The sequence below is a fragment of the Ostrea edulis genome, chromosome 6 (genome assembly GCF_947568905.1).
Source record: "Ostrea edulis chromosome 6, xbOstEdul1.1, whole genome shotgun sequence".
Classification (NCBI taxonomy): Eukaryota; Metazoa; Mollusca; class Bivalvia; order Ostreida; family Ostreidae; genus Ostrea; species Ostrea edulis.
Genome location: NC_079169.1, coordinates 38,704,362 through 38,720,305, shown reverse-complemented (window position 1 = coordinate 38,720,305; position 15,944 = coordinate 38,704,362). Strand labels below are relative to the sequence as shown.

Below are 15,944 nucleotides of genomic sequence, written 5' to 3'. Positions count from 1 at the left end.
AAACTCTTTTATTTTACTTGCGCTGGTGGTTTATATCAGCTAAATACCCATCAACTCCTCTATGCTGTCCTCATTAGTCTTTTGCCCCAAGTCTACACCAGAATCAGATACAAGCGAGGGCTTATTAACATTTACCGTGCTTGTCGTAGACCTTAACTTTTCTAAGTTTTCCATTAATTGTTGTCGTCGAACGTCAATTTCTTCAAGATCCGCCCAGAGTTCTGATTCATTGTCACCCATCGTTATTTCTATATACATATACCAAATGACCAAACAACAATATTCAAGACCCTAACAGTGGCGAATTTAAGGGGGGGGGGGAGGGGGGGCGTAACCGCCTCCCCCCCATAAATTTTCAAATTTAAGGTAAATCGTAGTATCTTGTTTAGAAAAATGTACTAAACGATGAAAGAAGCAATAATTTCTTCCACTCCCGGAGAAATAAATAAAATCTTTTGATTTCTTGAATTACTTTATTGGGAGAACTTAATTTTTTTTCCAAAAACCCTTAATATTTGCGTCATTTTCATTAATTTCACCTTATAAAAAGTGATAGAAAATAGTACAAATGACTAAATAGGAAACATAATTCAAGCTCTATAAAACCTGTAAAATCCAGGAGCTTCGCCCTGGACCCATTGGGGGCCTCAAGGCGGCCCCCAGACCCCCTGCCTCAATCATAAAGTGGCGCTCCCCGTAACAACTATTCTTGGACCCCCCCCCCCCCCCGCCTAAGTACTGTGCTAAATCTTACTGTCGTGAACATATGTAACACAGTGCACACAGTACTCGACACCCTGTATTTGAACCTGATCCCCCAGAACCGGGGCAGTGAAGGATACAATCTACTCAGTTAAATTAACTTTATATACATGTATCTAAACAATCAAATATCCCCTATCCCTTAAGCCAGCTGCCACCAAAATGTAACGTGTTTTCTAAGGGTTCTTTTCATAGGATTTAAAGGATCTTGTGAACTATAAATATATATGTGGAATACTTGGGCCAATAATTAAATATATGGAATCACTATCATTTACAAGGATTATTCTTATTTACTGGAATACTTGTCCCGGGTTCTGCTCTTAAAAATACACTGGGACACAAGCCGGGGTTCTATTTACACGGTTCTGTAAAGATGGCTGGGCACTTTGCACCTGGTTCCGAAACTAAGTTCCTATTGCTTGTGAGTACTCGGTGCCTCACCCTTATTCAGAATTACTACACCTTAAATTGTCTTAGTTTGTCTTTTTTTTTTTCTTCGTCGGTTTAAAAAAATTGCATCATGTGTACATTTAATGTACACATGATACACCTTTTTTTAAAACGACAAAGCGGATTTTGGTGGTGGATTTTATTTATATAATTTATTATTCGGACACAAATTACGGAAGCCCATTAGTGCAAACCAAAACTAAATAAAAAACGAAATTATTATATGCAGAACTTCAATTTATTATTCGGGAACAAATAATACAAAACTTCAATATATCTTACGTACGTACATAATCAACGTGTAAGCGGGAACTTCGAACTAATAATAAAATGGAAACCCAAAACATTCGCTTATAAAATTCCGGAATAACACTGATAATGTTGCTTTTCGACCATCAAAGAAATCCAAAAGCTGAGCATGTTTTGACGCAGGATCGCAATGAAAACTAGCGTCATGCTAATTTGTGTAATCCTAAATAAATAAAGGCTATCATTTAACAAATGGAAAAAAAACCATGACTGGCATGAGCAAAAATTAGGTCATTTCAATATGTCGGCAGTCTAACTAAACGTAAAACGTCACCGGTACTGGCATTTCCTCGTATTCCAGAATTTTGCGATGTAGACTATGATGCCTGTCCACTTCTCAAAAGAGAATATCCAATCACAAGATATGTTTTTGTTTATGGTTGCTTTTTTCCGGAAATTCCCACTTTGACCTAAAAGTTTGAAATAGTTTTCTCTTCCTTAGTTCCTGTGTCGAATGATAAAGAGAAATCGTTTTTGAAATGGATAGGTTGCTACGCTTAAGCGGTGGTATGCCAGGCTTAGGCCAGGTAAATATTGTAAATTTGTATGGTTTAGAATGTTTTACGACACAACTGTTAGAGAGGGTGGAACCAGTTAGCATACATTGTTTAATGAACTTTAATTTTATCCTGGCGTCACCGGTTTTCGATAGTGCAGTACTATTTTTACATATTTGATATATTCAGCAATTTATTTTCTCACCTGAATTTTATCTGTACTAATCAATTAACTCTATCTAATGCATATATGCTGTTTTTTGTTTAAAACTAATGTTTTACGGCGTGACCGTGTTTGAGGGCGAAGCAAACAAATTTTGGCATTGGTATCTATATCCAAAACAACAAAAACAACCCGAAGTTAGCACGAGGACGGAGCTGTATCAAAGCATCCTAATTTTGGATATTTGATCCGCCTATATATTGAACGCGGGAAATATAACGCAATTGATGTAAACAGTACATTGTGACGTCATATTCAGCGTCGTTATTTAGCAAATTTACAAACATAGCGTCTGAACCACAACAACAAACATGGCGTTAAAAGTGATTATATATGATTAAGAAAATAAGATTTACATGCTTTTACGAATTTTATGTAACATCTCAGAATGACGTGAACTAGGGTAGACGAGATTCAAAATGGAGAAATACATGTCCACGCAATAGTATTCGAATCAACGCCATTAGTACCAGAATTTTCAAGTTCCATAAGTATGGTTTAATTTTTCATTGCTTTCCTATATTTTCCTTTTAAACATGTATATAAGTGTTACCTATAGGGAGAGCTCCTTTGGGCCGTGACTGTTTGAGAGCGAAGCAAAAATATTGGCATTAGGCCACTGATAAAATATGTTGTGTTTCCGCTAACCTGACCGACCCTAAATTATAGCCCCGACCCTAGAAATTTTTTCCGCTAATTTGAAAACAAAATCATCATTTTTCCGGAAAAAATATATTCTTGGTTCTTGGTTTTCTTTTTAGTTAGACATTGGGATGAAGTCATTCAAACGCTTTAACGATGTACAAAATTGCATGGTATTGTGTCAAGCGTTTAAACAACATTGATAATGTTTGTAACTAACAGCATGGCATGATGGTTGACCTAGTACTGTACCTCCATTGCTTGCCTCACGCAACGGTGCTTTGACAATTGAAGTTAACAGACGGCTGAGAGACTTTGCCAAGTGTCATGTTTCCATAGAAGACTTTCTTTTGTTAAAATTGCCAACTCCTATGGTGTTTTTAGACGGTGGCTATTTATAGCCACTGTCTTGTGCTATTGCTTTAGCGGGCATTGTTTATATGGAGGTCATGGTGCAGAGTGACAGACGTTATATAGTGCACTTGAATGTCCATTCTATCAAATTTGTATGCACATCCATGGTTTCTGCTGCAGTTCTAACTGAATACACTATGAAAAGGGCCACAAATAAAGCAGTGAACGCATCCGAGTTGTTGATGGCTGTTGAGAGCCGAGGGGGAAAAAGATGTGCAGACTTTTTTTTAAAGATAAAAATTTATGTCCGGTAACAAGTTTTAGCTGGAAGAGAGTTGGATCCCATTAGAATAAGTGGGATCTGCCTAGACTGTCTTCCTACCCTTGTTCCATTTAGATTGTGAAAGTACATTCAGAAATGAATTAATAAACTTAAAATATGTTAATGATGTTGATATTTTGGTGATGATTTAATATTTTTATCAAAATCATCACATTATTTTCCTGTCAAACATATCCAATAGTAGTATTGCTTTGACAACCAATCTAAATGTAGAAACAATATATCTGGTACTTGTATAGAATAGGGGCATAAAGGAGTTAACTTTAATTTGTGTTTTATGCTATATGTTTCATTGAAAAATATTGTTTCTTCTAAAACATCTGGAAATAATCCTCAGCCAATAACAGGTGAAATGCTAAGATTGAAAGTTTACTTGCAATGCAATTTAAGCAAAATTTTACATTGAAAGTATAAAATTCAATAGATCATTGAACTTGTTAGAGTTTACAATGTTTTCGCATACTTTGAAAAAATAAAATTTAAAAATAAAATAAAATTTATTTCCTACCTATCTACCCTATTTTTTTCTGGAACATTAGCGGAAACTCAACAATTTTTGTCGTTGGCCTTAGTATCTAGATCCATAACAGGACAAAAATTATCCTGCAATATTAGCACCTAATGTGTGAGGACGAAGCTCAATCAAAGTATCCTAACTTTAGACATTTTTGATCTGCCAATTCATCGAACGCGGGAAACTCTCTGCAACTGATGTTAGCAATGACAGGCAAACATTTTAAAAGTTGTAAAATCACACATATTTTATATCAAAAGAAAGGTAAATTCACAAGGATTACAATGGTACGATGTTTTTTCAGATCGCTTAACATATGTCAAAGATATGGGTATTTGAAAATATGCAAGTTTTAAACTTTTTTGCCAATTTTTTCAGTCATCCTCAAACTGAATAAAACACTTTAAAAACAATGTATCAACATTTATTTCAACTATCTAAAGCCATAATATAAGTTAAGAAATGCTTTGACTATAAGAAACAAGTAAACAATCCATTAAATTTTAATTTTCAAGTTCCCTGATTCCAAGTGAAGTCGTTGTTCAGTTTGTGCAGATGGCAGGAGTACTTTATGTTGTACCATTCAGGAAAACAAGCCACCTAAAAAGATAATGATACTATTATTTTCATAAAGGAATTATAATTTTTTAAAATGCTAAATGGACATTCCATTGATACAATTATAACAGGGCCCGAAGCTAACTTTTTACATCACCAGTCCAGCCGGACTGATAGGGTATAATTTCAACCAGTCTGCAGAAAAATTTACCAGTCCATCGGAATTTTCCAGAAGTAATCAAACATATTTTGTTAATGTTATTCAATGAAATAATGGAATCTAACTCAATATGCCTCAGACAATATTGTAACACTTATGAAATCTATATTTACTAACCGAGTTTGAGTTTGTTTGATATCTACGGAGGAATGCCAAATGCATGTACAAGATTCCATAAGTATATTTTCCAAAATGATGCTTTAAAAAATTAACCAGTCCCATCAGACTGTCTAAAACAAATGTATGTCAGTCCGCCAGACCTTTAACCAGTCACAGACTGATGGACATATGTTAATTTCGAGCCCTGTTATAACTACATGTATAATACCATAAATTCTATTTCATTTAATCTGATAGTGTTTTCATTTTCCACATACAATTCAAATTATAATCCTGATTAATTAGGCAGCAATAAAACATATGTCATATATATGAATTGAAGTTGTTTTATTCACATATTGATTTAAATTTTTTAAGTACAACAAAACAAATCAATTTATCTATGATCTATACCGAGCTCGGACAGTTAACAAATCAACAAGAAGCCAGAGAGAGAGAGGAATACAGAAAAGAGAAAGTTTAAACATCTGCCTGAAATTGGAACATTTTATTCATAATAAGCAAAACTGGAAACTGAGAAAAAAATAGGAAGTAGTCACATGATATTCTAGGATTGTTGACCTTGAATGACCTTGAAAGTGGGTCAAGGTCAAAGATGAAGATCACTCTCCTCCAAAAGGTCTTAAGTGGTTGACTTAAAAAATGGGGTCAAGGTCAAAAGTCAAGGTCATTCTTCAAGATGTAGGTCTCCACAAGCGACGCAACATTGAGTATGTACGTCATTCCAAAGGAAGTCTATATCCCCTTCCTTCACGGGATTCAGAATGATAGCTGTCTGCACCAAGTACTTGCGATACACAGATAGATGACCGACACTCTACGCATAACTTGGAGAAACAGTCTCCATGGGAAAGCTCTGTCAATGTCAAGGAGGACTGCATGAACCAACCAAGTGCCAATTTACATATCTGCCCAATGTTCAACATTAGGGCACTGGTACTGATCTTTAAGCAATACACAAAATTGACACTCTACACAAACTGATAATACCCCCCCACCCCCAAATTAAAACAAATACACATACACAGAAAGAGTTACACATGTACATTTCACCTTCTGTAATATTGTAAACCAATAAAGGAGTAAAAAATTATTCAAAAAAAAGAAAGGGGAAAAAAAATGATAAATAAAATAAATGAATAAGCTAGAGTTGCCTGATCAGGAATGATGCAATATCCTTTGTTCAGACTCTATACTCAGGAAACATTTTCTTTGTGCCTTTGCTCAGCCTCTTAAATCCAAGTGAACTCACTGAAATGACATCCACGTCCACACATGTACACAAATCATCCAACGAGGAAATGCGCAGCTTCCCCTCCTGTCGTCCGTTTACTGCATCCTCAAAAGTAAAAGTAGAAATCCCCGCCAACCAACTCTCTCACATGTCACTGTTTCGGATCCTATAAAAAAGCCACTTTATCAATGTACAATGAGCATCATCATGCATTCAAACACAAATAAACAACATTGATATCATTCAAACTCCATTCTTTCTTCTTTTAAATCATCTAGTATTTAACCCAGGTCACATTACCTTCGTAAATATTTTGCTCACTAAAATGTCATGCCGTGTCAAATGATCATAGATCTATATTTAGAGGGGGGTGGGGGGTGGAACAGCATATGACGATATTTAAAGCTGATCATCAACTTTTATCACATTTGTTTGAGCATGTAATTCTCTAAAAATTAAACTTGTCGTAAAAAATACACACTGAAGTAACTACAATGAATTGCAGAAAACCTGGATACCAATTAGGGTATCATTCTATCTCTGTAATATGAGCTTGTGAAGTAGATCTTACAGAAACGGATGCAGGAATTTTTTGGGGGGGGGGGGGGGGTCAGCACTTGATCTTTTAGATACTTTTCACAACATCCATCCGCTATCTATGTCTAATATCGCAAAGAAATGAGAGAGAGAGAGACAGAGAGAGAGAGGGTTACTCCCAGTAGGCTGGGGACGGCCTAGGCCCCCAGAAGCTGTAGGATATATGGTGCAACTCCTGCATTCTGAACATTTCCTGGCACTTCCTTTTCACTTTCAAATTCTCTATTTCTTAAAAAAATTTTTTTATGTTACATATACTTTTTAAGAATTCTTTTTAAAAGCGATACTTGCATCTGACGAAAATATTGTAAATATTTTATCAGTGTGTCGTCTTCTTTATCCTAGAATTAAATGATAATTATACTGGTGTTGATAAATTTGAATGAAGCAATTAGTAGTACATATACATGTAAGTATCTACCTTTCATATCATTTGGACTCAAAGTCTCATTAAAATTGAATAACTCTTAAATTGTTTGGTTCTCCAAAGGGGAGGGGGGTCAGGACGCCCTGGACCCTCCCCCTTCTGGATCCGCCCATGTCATATGTGTTGTTTATGCTAGGAACTTTCATTTGCGATTACAGTCACTTGCCCTTTATAACCATCCCAATGCGAAGTAATATAAGCCCCGTCGCTTTTATTGACAACGGCAATTTCTTTCTTTTGAAATGGTAACGAAGTTCGATTTATAGACATCTCTCTCTCTCTCTCTCTCTCTCTCTCTCTCTTCTATGGTAGGCAGTTGAAGTGGTATGTAGTGAAAATGTAAGTTTAAACAATGAATTCAGTCGTGTTTTGAAGATTTGGTATATCGAGGTTTGGCTTTAAATACGTACAGAACTTTGTTTTAATAGCGTTAGGCGTAGTTGTCAAATTACTGAGTCAACTTCTCCATCCCCTTTTGGAACTGAGGATGCAATGACGTAGCCAAATCACACTGTGGGTCCAACGGAGAATGGAAAAAATGTCACATATGAAAGGTGGTCTCTTAATAAAGGTTGCCTATTTTCTGCAGTTTATGCATAAAATTTTGCAAATGATATTCAGAAATAGTTTGTACAATCATAACAATGGAGAAAATAACTTTACATGTATTTGGAATTTATATCATTAAGAATATCAAGTACGGTTTTAATAGTTGTAAAATAAAATTGATAATACAGTGTAGTTAAAAATCTAGAAAACAATGTGTTGTATCATAATTTATTATTTATCAAAAGTTACATTTAATCTGTTTAAGAATGATAAAATTTGCATGCATTTCATATTACACATTTTCATGAGATTTAAATGTCATTTATGAACTGCATGTAAATTTTCTAAAACTTTATAAACATTTTGTTGTTAAAAGTATTTACGTATAGTCTACTTGTAACTTTAAAAAATGCAATGCTTGTCTGGTGGTAAGAAAGCAAGTGATGAAGTGTTGCATCTCCGTTTGTACAATAAATGCTGAAAATATGTTATTCAATTTGACAGACATTAAATAAATCACAATATCCATTGTGCACAGGAAAGCTTTGAACTATTGCAGGCATTTTTCTTGAACTCGGATTTGTCAAATACTCGGGATATGTCAAAGTGAGCTGCTAGTTCTGGTCATGATTCTGGAAACCTCAAGTATCTCATGCAGGAAAATCGTGAATACTCCTTTTAAAATTTCATTCCTAAGCACAATATTTACCTGCTTTAAATCGCAATCGGGCTTATTTTTCACTCTGTTGACAAAATAGTATAACAAGTGTTAGATGTTTATTTCCGATCTACCCCGCACTTCTGAAAGTTTGTCGAAATTCACACCTTCAAATACAACGGCCTTGATTCCCTGATCCTTGATTTTGTTAAATAAACAACAATTCGGGTTTTATCAATTAACCACACACGACCCTTCATGTTGACAGCTTGAGTATAATAATTGATTCAGAGGGCCGACTAAACAAGAACACCGCCGAACTGTGTGTTTTAAAACGAATGTGTTAGGGGCGATAATTTCCAGAATAGTCGTGCTCAACCGAAATCGAAAGTAGGAATCGCTGTGTAATTGAAAAATGTAGTCGTTAGATAAAGGTAAAATTTTGTGCAATTACACGAAAAGGTTGTAAAAATCATGGTCGTTGGTCACGTCAGACAGGTGGTCATTTAATACAGGTATAATATATAGGGTAGCGTCTTGGGCGGAACTTTTTATGGTCACATATGACAGTGAGTCGCTTGTAAATACAGTGGGACGCTATGGCAGTTTTGACTGCATGTATTTGATTAATCAGAAAAAGACTCGAAAGCCGAATTTTCAAGCATCTGATAATAAGATTAGGGGAGATAACTCGCATTTGTTTATGGTACAAAACAGATCAATTTTTTTTCCAAGGAATGTTACTGCGATGGGGACAGGTAGCTGATAGTCATCCCGCGATGAGAATGTGGTTTACCTGAGTTACCTTTGAATTACTGTGTTAGATTTTTCCTGCCGTGGGAACGTGGTAAACAAGAGATCCGTGTTGCCTGTACTGTAGAAGAGGATATTTTTTCTTCATTTCATACTCCTTGGGACTACTAGACAGTGATACTTTTAACTAATAGTCAGGTGACTGAAAAGCCTGTGGGCTTCTTGTTTATCTATTGAAAAAGCATAAGATTATAACTAACAAAACATTAGAAATATAGGGTGTCCGGGTAGCGCAGAGGTAGCGCTCTCGCTTCTCACCGCTGCGACCCGAGTTCGATCCCCACGATCGGCAGTGGTTGTATGTGAGAGGGTATGGCGGTCGCTCGCTTGGACACGTGAGTTTCCTCCGGGTACTCCGGTTTCCTCCCACATAAATGACCCCCTAGCGCAAACATCCGTGCATCAAAGGACCCCATTGGAAATAAGCTTTCGAGCTTTCATGGGTTATCCTTGGTATTTATGTTTGTATGTATGTATATACTGAATAAACATTTAGTCATTGATTTCATTAAAGGGTGCACCACCAACAGATGCTCCAACAGTAGATACAGCAGAGCAAGTTTACATTTCCTCACTTGCACTACTAAAGGTAATACTTTGATTTTACTTTTGCAATCTTTGTTTTTTGGTGTGTTTTAGCTCACCAGGGCTGAAAGCTTAAGGTAGCTCATTACACTAAAATTTTATTTAATGATTCGTTAAAACACCTCTTATGAAGTATGCATGATTTCACCACCGAAAGAGTGATACAAGCTCTCAAGTATTTTATATGAATTGTTTGTGATTTATTTCGGAATATTGAAAAAGGTGCTTTGCTTGCAAATAAGATACTCTGGGGTCCCTATATCCTGATCAGGTAAACCGAGCATTAGTGTTTCACAAACACATTTTTTTCCTTCAAATTATGGACGTTTAAGGGTAGAGATAGAATGGGGGATTAAATTTTGCATAAAACATGAATATGAACAGAAAAAGTCTTTTAGAAGACCATACATGTTATAGATGTATCACTCTGTTGTGTGGAAGTTATGGCTCTGTGTGGTCAAAAATTTTCATGAGAATAAAGAGAGTAAAAAATCTTTCAAAAATCTGATGATGAAGAACAGCAGGGCTAATATGACTTACGTGAACATTATGGCTCTTTTGCCTCTTGTTTATATTTTCACTGGCATTTGTTACGGGGATAAATGAATATTGTGCATTTGGTTGTTATGAAAACAGCATTTATTTGAGCATACAGGGATTCATCGAGGTTCTCTTTACTACTGATAAAGGGTACCTTTCCCCCTTTGACAACAAATTAATATTTCCCCTTCCACGGGTAAAAATTTCTCGTCAGTTATAGAAACTGCACAAAATTGTATGAGAATTTTACCGAAAATCATTTTTAGCCGAGTTGCACCGAAGTTGAACTTGGCTATTGGTTTGGTGATGTGGGCTGGCGGGTGGGTGGGCGGTTGGGCGTCAACAATTGGTTTCCGGATGATAACTTGAAAAGTTTACAACCTAATCAAATGAAACTTTGATATATTGTTGGGTACCAGGTAAGGAAGACCCCTAATGGTTTTGGAGAAAAATGGTCAAAGGTAAAGGTCACAGTGACCGAAAATAGATTGAAAACTTCAGACAAATATGGTTTCTGGACAGTAACTCGAAAAGTTTAAAACTGAAATTAGTTCTTCCCAATTATAAATATGCCACATCATTCCTGACTTTACAATGTATCCCATGCAACTCGGCTCTTGCACCCCTGGGTGCATATATTGATTTTTATATATTATAAGTTATTTTGTATAATTATCAAAGTCTTACAATATAGAAAAGAATCAGCAATCATCAATGAGTATAGTTGGTATTTAAAAGCTGGATAAAACCATGGCATATCATTTCAAAAAATACATAACAGACATGAATATATTTATTGAAGTGATTACAACATGTCGTTCTATTGAACACATGTTTACTTGGTGTTTGTTATTTATCCTGCAATCCGATTGGCTATTTAAAGTAAATATAGAATACCTGTTCTACAAGTATTCAACACTTGAGTGCACACTTTCTCTTGTAAGAATTTACCGCATTTGAAAGCTCCCTCTCAATGCAGTAACACGCTTTCCCACCCACCCGCCCTCAATAAACCATGTTTATTTATTATTTATATACTAGCTGTTATATATTTAAATCATGTTATTAAATGTTTTGTTGATTTGGGGAAAAGAAAATTAACAAAATTTTGTACTATATACATGTGATAAACTGCACTTCTGAGAGTGCTGTTGTTCCCGTTTATTATTTTATAAATGATTTATGTTCGAGAGTTGGCAAAAGACACCAGACTACCAGATAACTGAGTATCTCTGGTAAATTTTCAATTTGTCCTGTAAAACTTAGAACCTCATCTGACAAACTGTCTGATAGATATTAGTAGACAAAAAAAATAAGGATCATATCTGTGTTGTTTGTTGACTTTTGTCGTGAAACTCAGACAGTTTAGTAATCCTTATTTGTGATCATAGAGATCTATACACACTTATATTATGTATTATATGACGTCATAATAGTATGACGTCATATACGTTACCACAACGTCATGTGAATAGCATCTACTACAGTTTTACTTCAGAGTTCAAGTAAACACTGTACAGAACAGAAGTGTTTTCATATCTTCCGGTTACATAACCCCAACATTCTAGACAACTTTTATGCAAACAAAAACTAAGTTTGGTAAAGATAACTTGCGTATATACCAAGAACTTGCTTTCCCAGAAATCGTAAGCCCACTCCGTGTCTATACTTTTAATATTACACATGTCATTCTACTTCTGTTTGTGTATTGATAAGAAAATTTAATCCTGTGTGATCAAAATTTAGAGAGCTGTTGAACACAAGTTAATGTTTTGAACTGTCACACTCAAAGCTTGAAAATAAAAGAAGTTTAAACAATCTCAGGTGGGTTTTTTTTATTCTGTCTGCAAAATTGTTAATTTGTCTGGTAGATTTTGTAAATCATCCTTAATCTACAGGACATGTCTGGTAGTTTTTTACGCTCTTTCGCCAACTCTGATGTTCGTTTGAGTGTAACGAAGAAGAACATAATACTATTTATATAACAGGTAGTCTAAACAAAATTTCATCCGTGATCTGTTATAATATATATTTAGACAAAAAGCATAAGGATAACTTACTTATTTTTCCAGATGCTGAAGCATGGTCGAGCTGGAGTACCCATGGAAGTGATGGGGCTGATGTTGGGCGAGTTTGTAGATGATTATACAGTTCGAGTGATTGATGTTTTTGCTATGCCACAATCAGGAACAGTATGTATTGTATTTCTCAATCTAATTAAAATCAGATCCTAGGATACGCTCACAATCGCTATAATAGGATCTGACATAACCCCATTGGGGGTCATGTCCACATGACTTTTTACTTGGAATATTCATGAGAACTATCAGCCAGTCAGATTGCACCATACAGACAATGATGGCTATTCAGGCGGTTCCTGGCAATTCGTAAACAAGTTGCAGTAATCGCTTTCCCATGAAGTTTATTGCACACTATAAAATTGTATATTCTCACATAAGGAATTTTAAACTTTCGCAATAATGCCTAATCTATTCCGTCCATACAAACAACAAAACGTACGAGATAAAATACACCCAAATCAAATTAATTGTGAATTGCGATTTATGTATGAATAGGGATGGGTTCGATTTGAATAGTTTTCAAAATAGTTTACTTAATTAACGCGAGGAATATAACGCCAGTCGACGTAAATGATACATTGTGACGTCACATCTAACTGTGATGTGTTTTCTTTCAAACCAAACAATCGCAGCCGTTTTCTTTGAATTGTAAACACCGACGGTTTCAAAGTTGAACATGACCCCTAATCGGGTTATGTCAGTTCTTCTTGCGCAGAGTATACGGCGCGGATCTAAGAAGTCTGATTTTAATTAGATTGTTGTATTCCTGTATTTCAACTCGCAACATGCACATAACGCATGCATGCTCTATTCATTAATCACCTTCCAAGTGATTGTCCTCTCTTGTGGTGTTATATATGTTACAAAACCCAGTGCTTCAACATTTCACAATGGGATAAATGGGAAAATTCTTTGAAAATCTTTTTGTGAAAAACTGCAAGTGTGCAATGTCATATTGATAAGATCACTGGATCAGGACCCTAGGCACTGCATTTCCATGCCTTATGTCAACAGACAATTAGGTCCACATCATATTCGTACAAAACTTTACTCTGTTCCTGCTTCCATTGAGAGTTTTACACACCTTATTTGAAGAAGCTATGGCTCGTCTATACTTGGATTTTTCAACTCCTGAATATAGACTGAACTCTATGATTATGGATGCTGCCTATCACAGGCTCTTTAAACCAGCACGGGTCATAGATGATATTCCTTCCAAATCATGCCGCCAGTTCCTTAAACTCAAATTTACAAACAAAGGAATAGATGCCGTCAATATAAGCAACATTTTTCGTCATAAAAGGGTTCAGTCATGTATTCCAACTTATTTCAAGTTCAAGTCTACACCCTGTATTTCCTACAGCTATACTTCTACTATTGCATCCAAACTTTTTAATTATAAACAAACTTTGCAGTGCCTAGATATAGACCATCTTATACGTAATCCACCAACGTGTTCTTGTTCTTCATCTTCTTTCAACTATAGTCCAGCTGGACATGTCATTACTGGTGATGTTGATATAGTTGAAAATGAGGACCTCAAATCACTTATTCTAAAAGGTCCTAAATACAGAGAACCTCGGTATTTTAATTGGCGACAGAACTTCATCTCTATTATGAATTCTGTTGAAGATTATGTCAGACAATGGGCTTAATATGAAAAAGAACTTGATACATTGTCAGAATGGGTTAAAAGCATAAGAGGAATAATAAAATCCTGCATTAGACTTATGAAAACAAAAGTATGTACCATCTATCCTTCTGTGTTTAGTAAACCAGAAGTGATAAAAGAATTAGATAAGTTACATGAGGAATATGTTTTGGTTCCATCTGACAAAGCTAGTAACAACATTGTCTTTGTTTGTAAGGCTCATTATTACAACTGTATTTTAAACGAACTTGGCATTCATTCCATGTTTGGTAATCGTACTTATACTCCAACAACTGCCCTTTCAAAAGATGAAATTCTTCAAAATCATGCTTCAGTTTTAGACATATTTAATATCCCAGTCAATGGGTCGAATGAACATGAGTTACCATACCTATACTGAATTCCTAAACTACATAAAAACCCTTACAAAGATACATTGCTGGATCCAGTAAGTGCTCCTCACAAAAATATTAACAGCTGTGAAGGAGAAACTTCAAACTTACTGTGTGACTACATATGCCAGAAGTGGTGTTAATCAAATGTGGATTCTAAAAAATTCTAAAGAACTTTTAGTAAACTTGAAATCGCAAAACTTTTCCCAAATCAATAACATCAAAACCTATGACTTTTCAACACTATACACGACCATTCCTCACGATAAATTAAAGACTAGACTTTTTGACATCATAGACAGTTGCATCTTCAACAAAAATGGAAAACGGAAATATTCATATCTAGTGATCAGTCGCAGTCTATGCAAAAGTATTTTGAACCACACAGGACATTCGGTCCTGTGTAATCAATGAACACACAGGACCGAACCAAATTTTGTCAGACCGAAAAACCTAATTTAAAAATGTGAAACATGTGAAAACGCAGAACCAAGGAAATCTTATTATACTATAGTAATACTATTGATATTTTATCTTCAGTAGGCCTAACAGCTTTTCTTTTACCGGGGATCGCTCCTGCATAATACTGTAGACAGTCCATGTGGTTTTAATCACATTCATTTACATATTTGGATTTGTGCGATATTTTTTACTTAAATAACACACATTTAAATGACTCCGCGTCAAAATAGTAAAACTCAAAACCGGACAGAGACACCAGACATTCCGGCCCGGTGTAAAAAATGACGCATCGGACCTGAGGCACTGCACATCGGTTAGGTCCGATGGTCTGATGTCTTTCGCATAGACTGCAGTCATCCAAAAACTTACTTTGTTAAACACCACTCTGATTCCACGCACAAATACTCTGATGTTGAAATAAAAAATATGCTAGAGTTCCTCATTGACAATATCTTTGTGGTCTTTGGCTTTGGTGATCAGGTCTTCCAACAGTCTGTTGGAATTCCCATGGGCACGAATTGTGCTCCTTTGCTAGCTGACCTGTTTCTATATCCATATGAAGCAGAATTTATTCAAAAACTTCTACGTGAGAAGAAAAAATCTCTCGCTGTGGCCTTCAATTCAACATTTAAATATATCGACGATGTTTTTTCTATTAACAATAATAACTTTCATTCATATGTCGATTTGATATATCCCTGTGAGCTCGAAATAAAGGACACCATAGAGTCATCCACTTCTGCTTCATACTTAGATATTTTATTGAAAGTAGACATTAAAGGCAAACTGACAACTCAACTGTATGACAAACGGGATGATTTCAGCTTCTCCATTGTCAACTTCCCATATTTATGTAGCAATATTCCATTATCACCTGCATATGGTATGGTGTTTATATATCTCAACTGATTCGATATGCAAGAGCTTGTTCTGCGTATAGTCAGTTTTTAAATCGATGCA

At 35.5% G+C, this 15,944-nt stretch overlaps 1 protein-coding gene across 2 annotated transcripts in view; it reads left to right on the top strand.

The window, feature by feature from the left end:
* Nucleotides 1-1,906: 1,906 nt before the first annotated feature.
* Nucleotides 1,907-15,944, top strand: part of LOC125646048 (26S proteasome non-ATPase regulatory subunit 14) — a 68,434-nt gene continuing 54,396 nt past the window's right edge. For both annotated transcript variants that reach the window (XM_048872171.2, XM_048872170.2), the window contains exons 1-3: nt 1,907-2,051; nt 9,788-9,862; nt 12,471-12,590. In XM_048872171.2, coding sequence (XP_048728128.1) covers nt 2,004-2,051; nt 9,788-9,862; nt 12,471-12,590 — 243 coding nt within the window. In that variant the 5' untranslated portion in view covers nt 1,907-2,003. The remainder of the gene's footprint in view (nt 2,052-9,787; nt 9,863-12,470; nt 12,591-15,944) is intronic.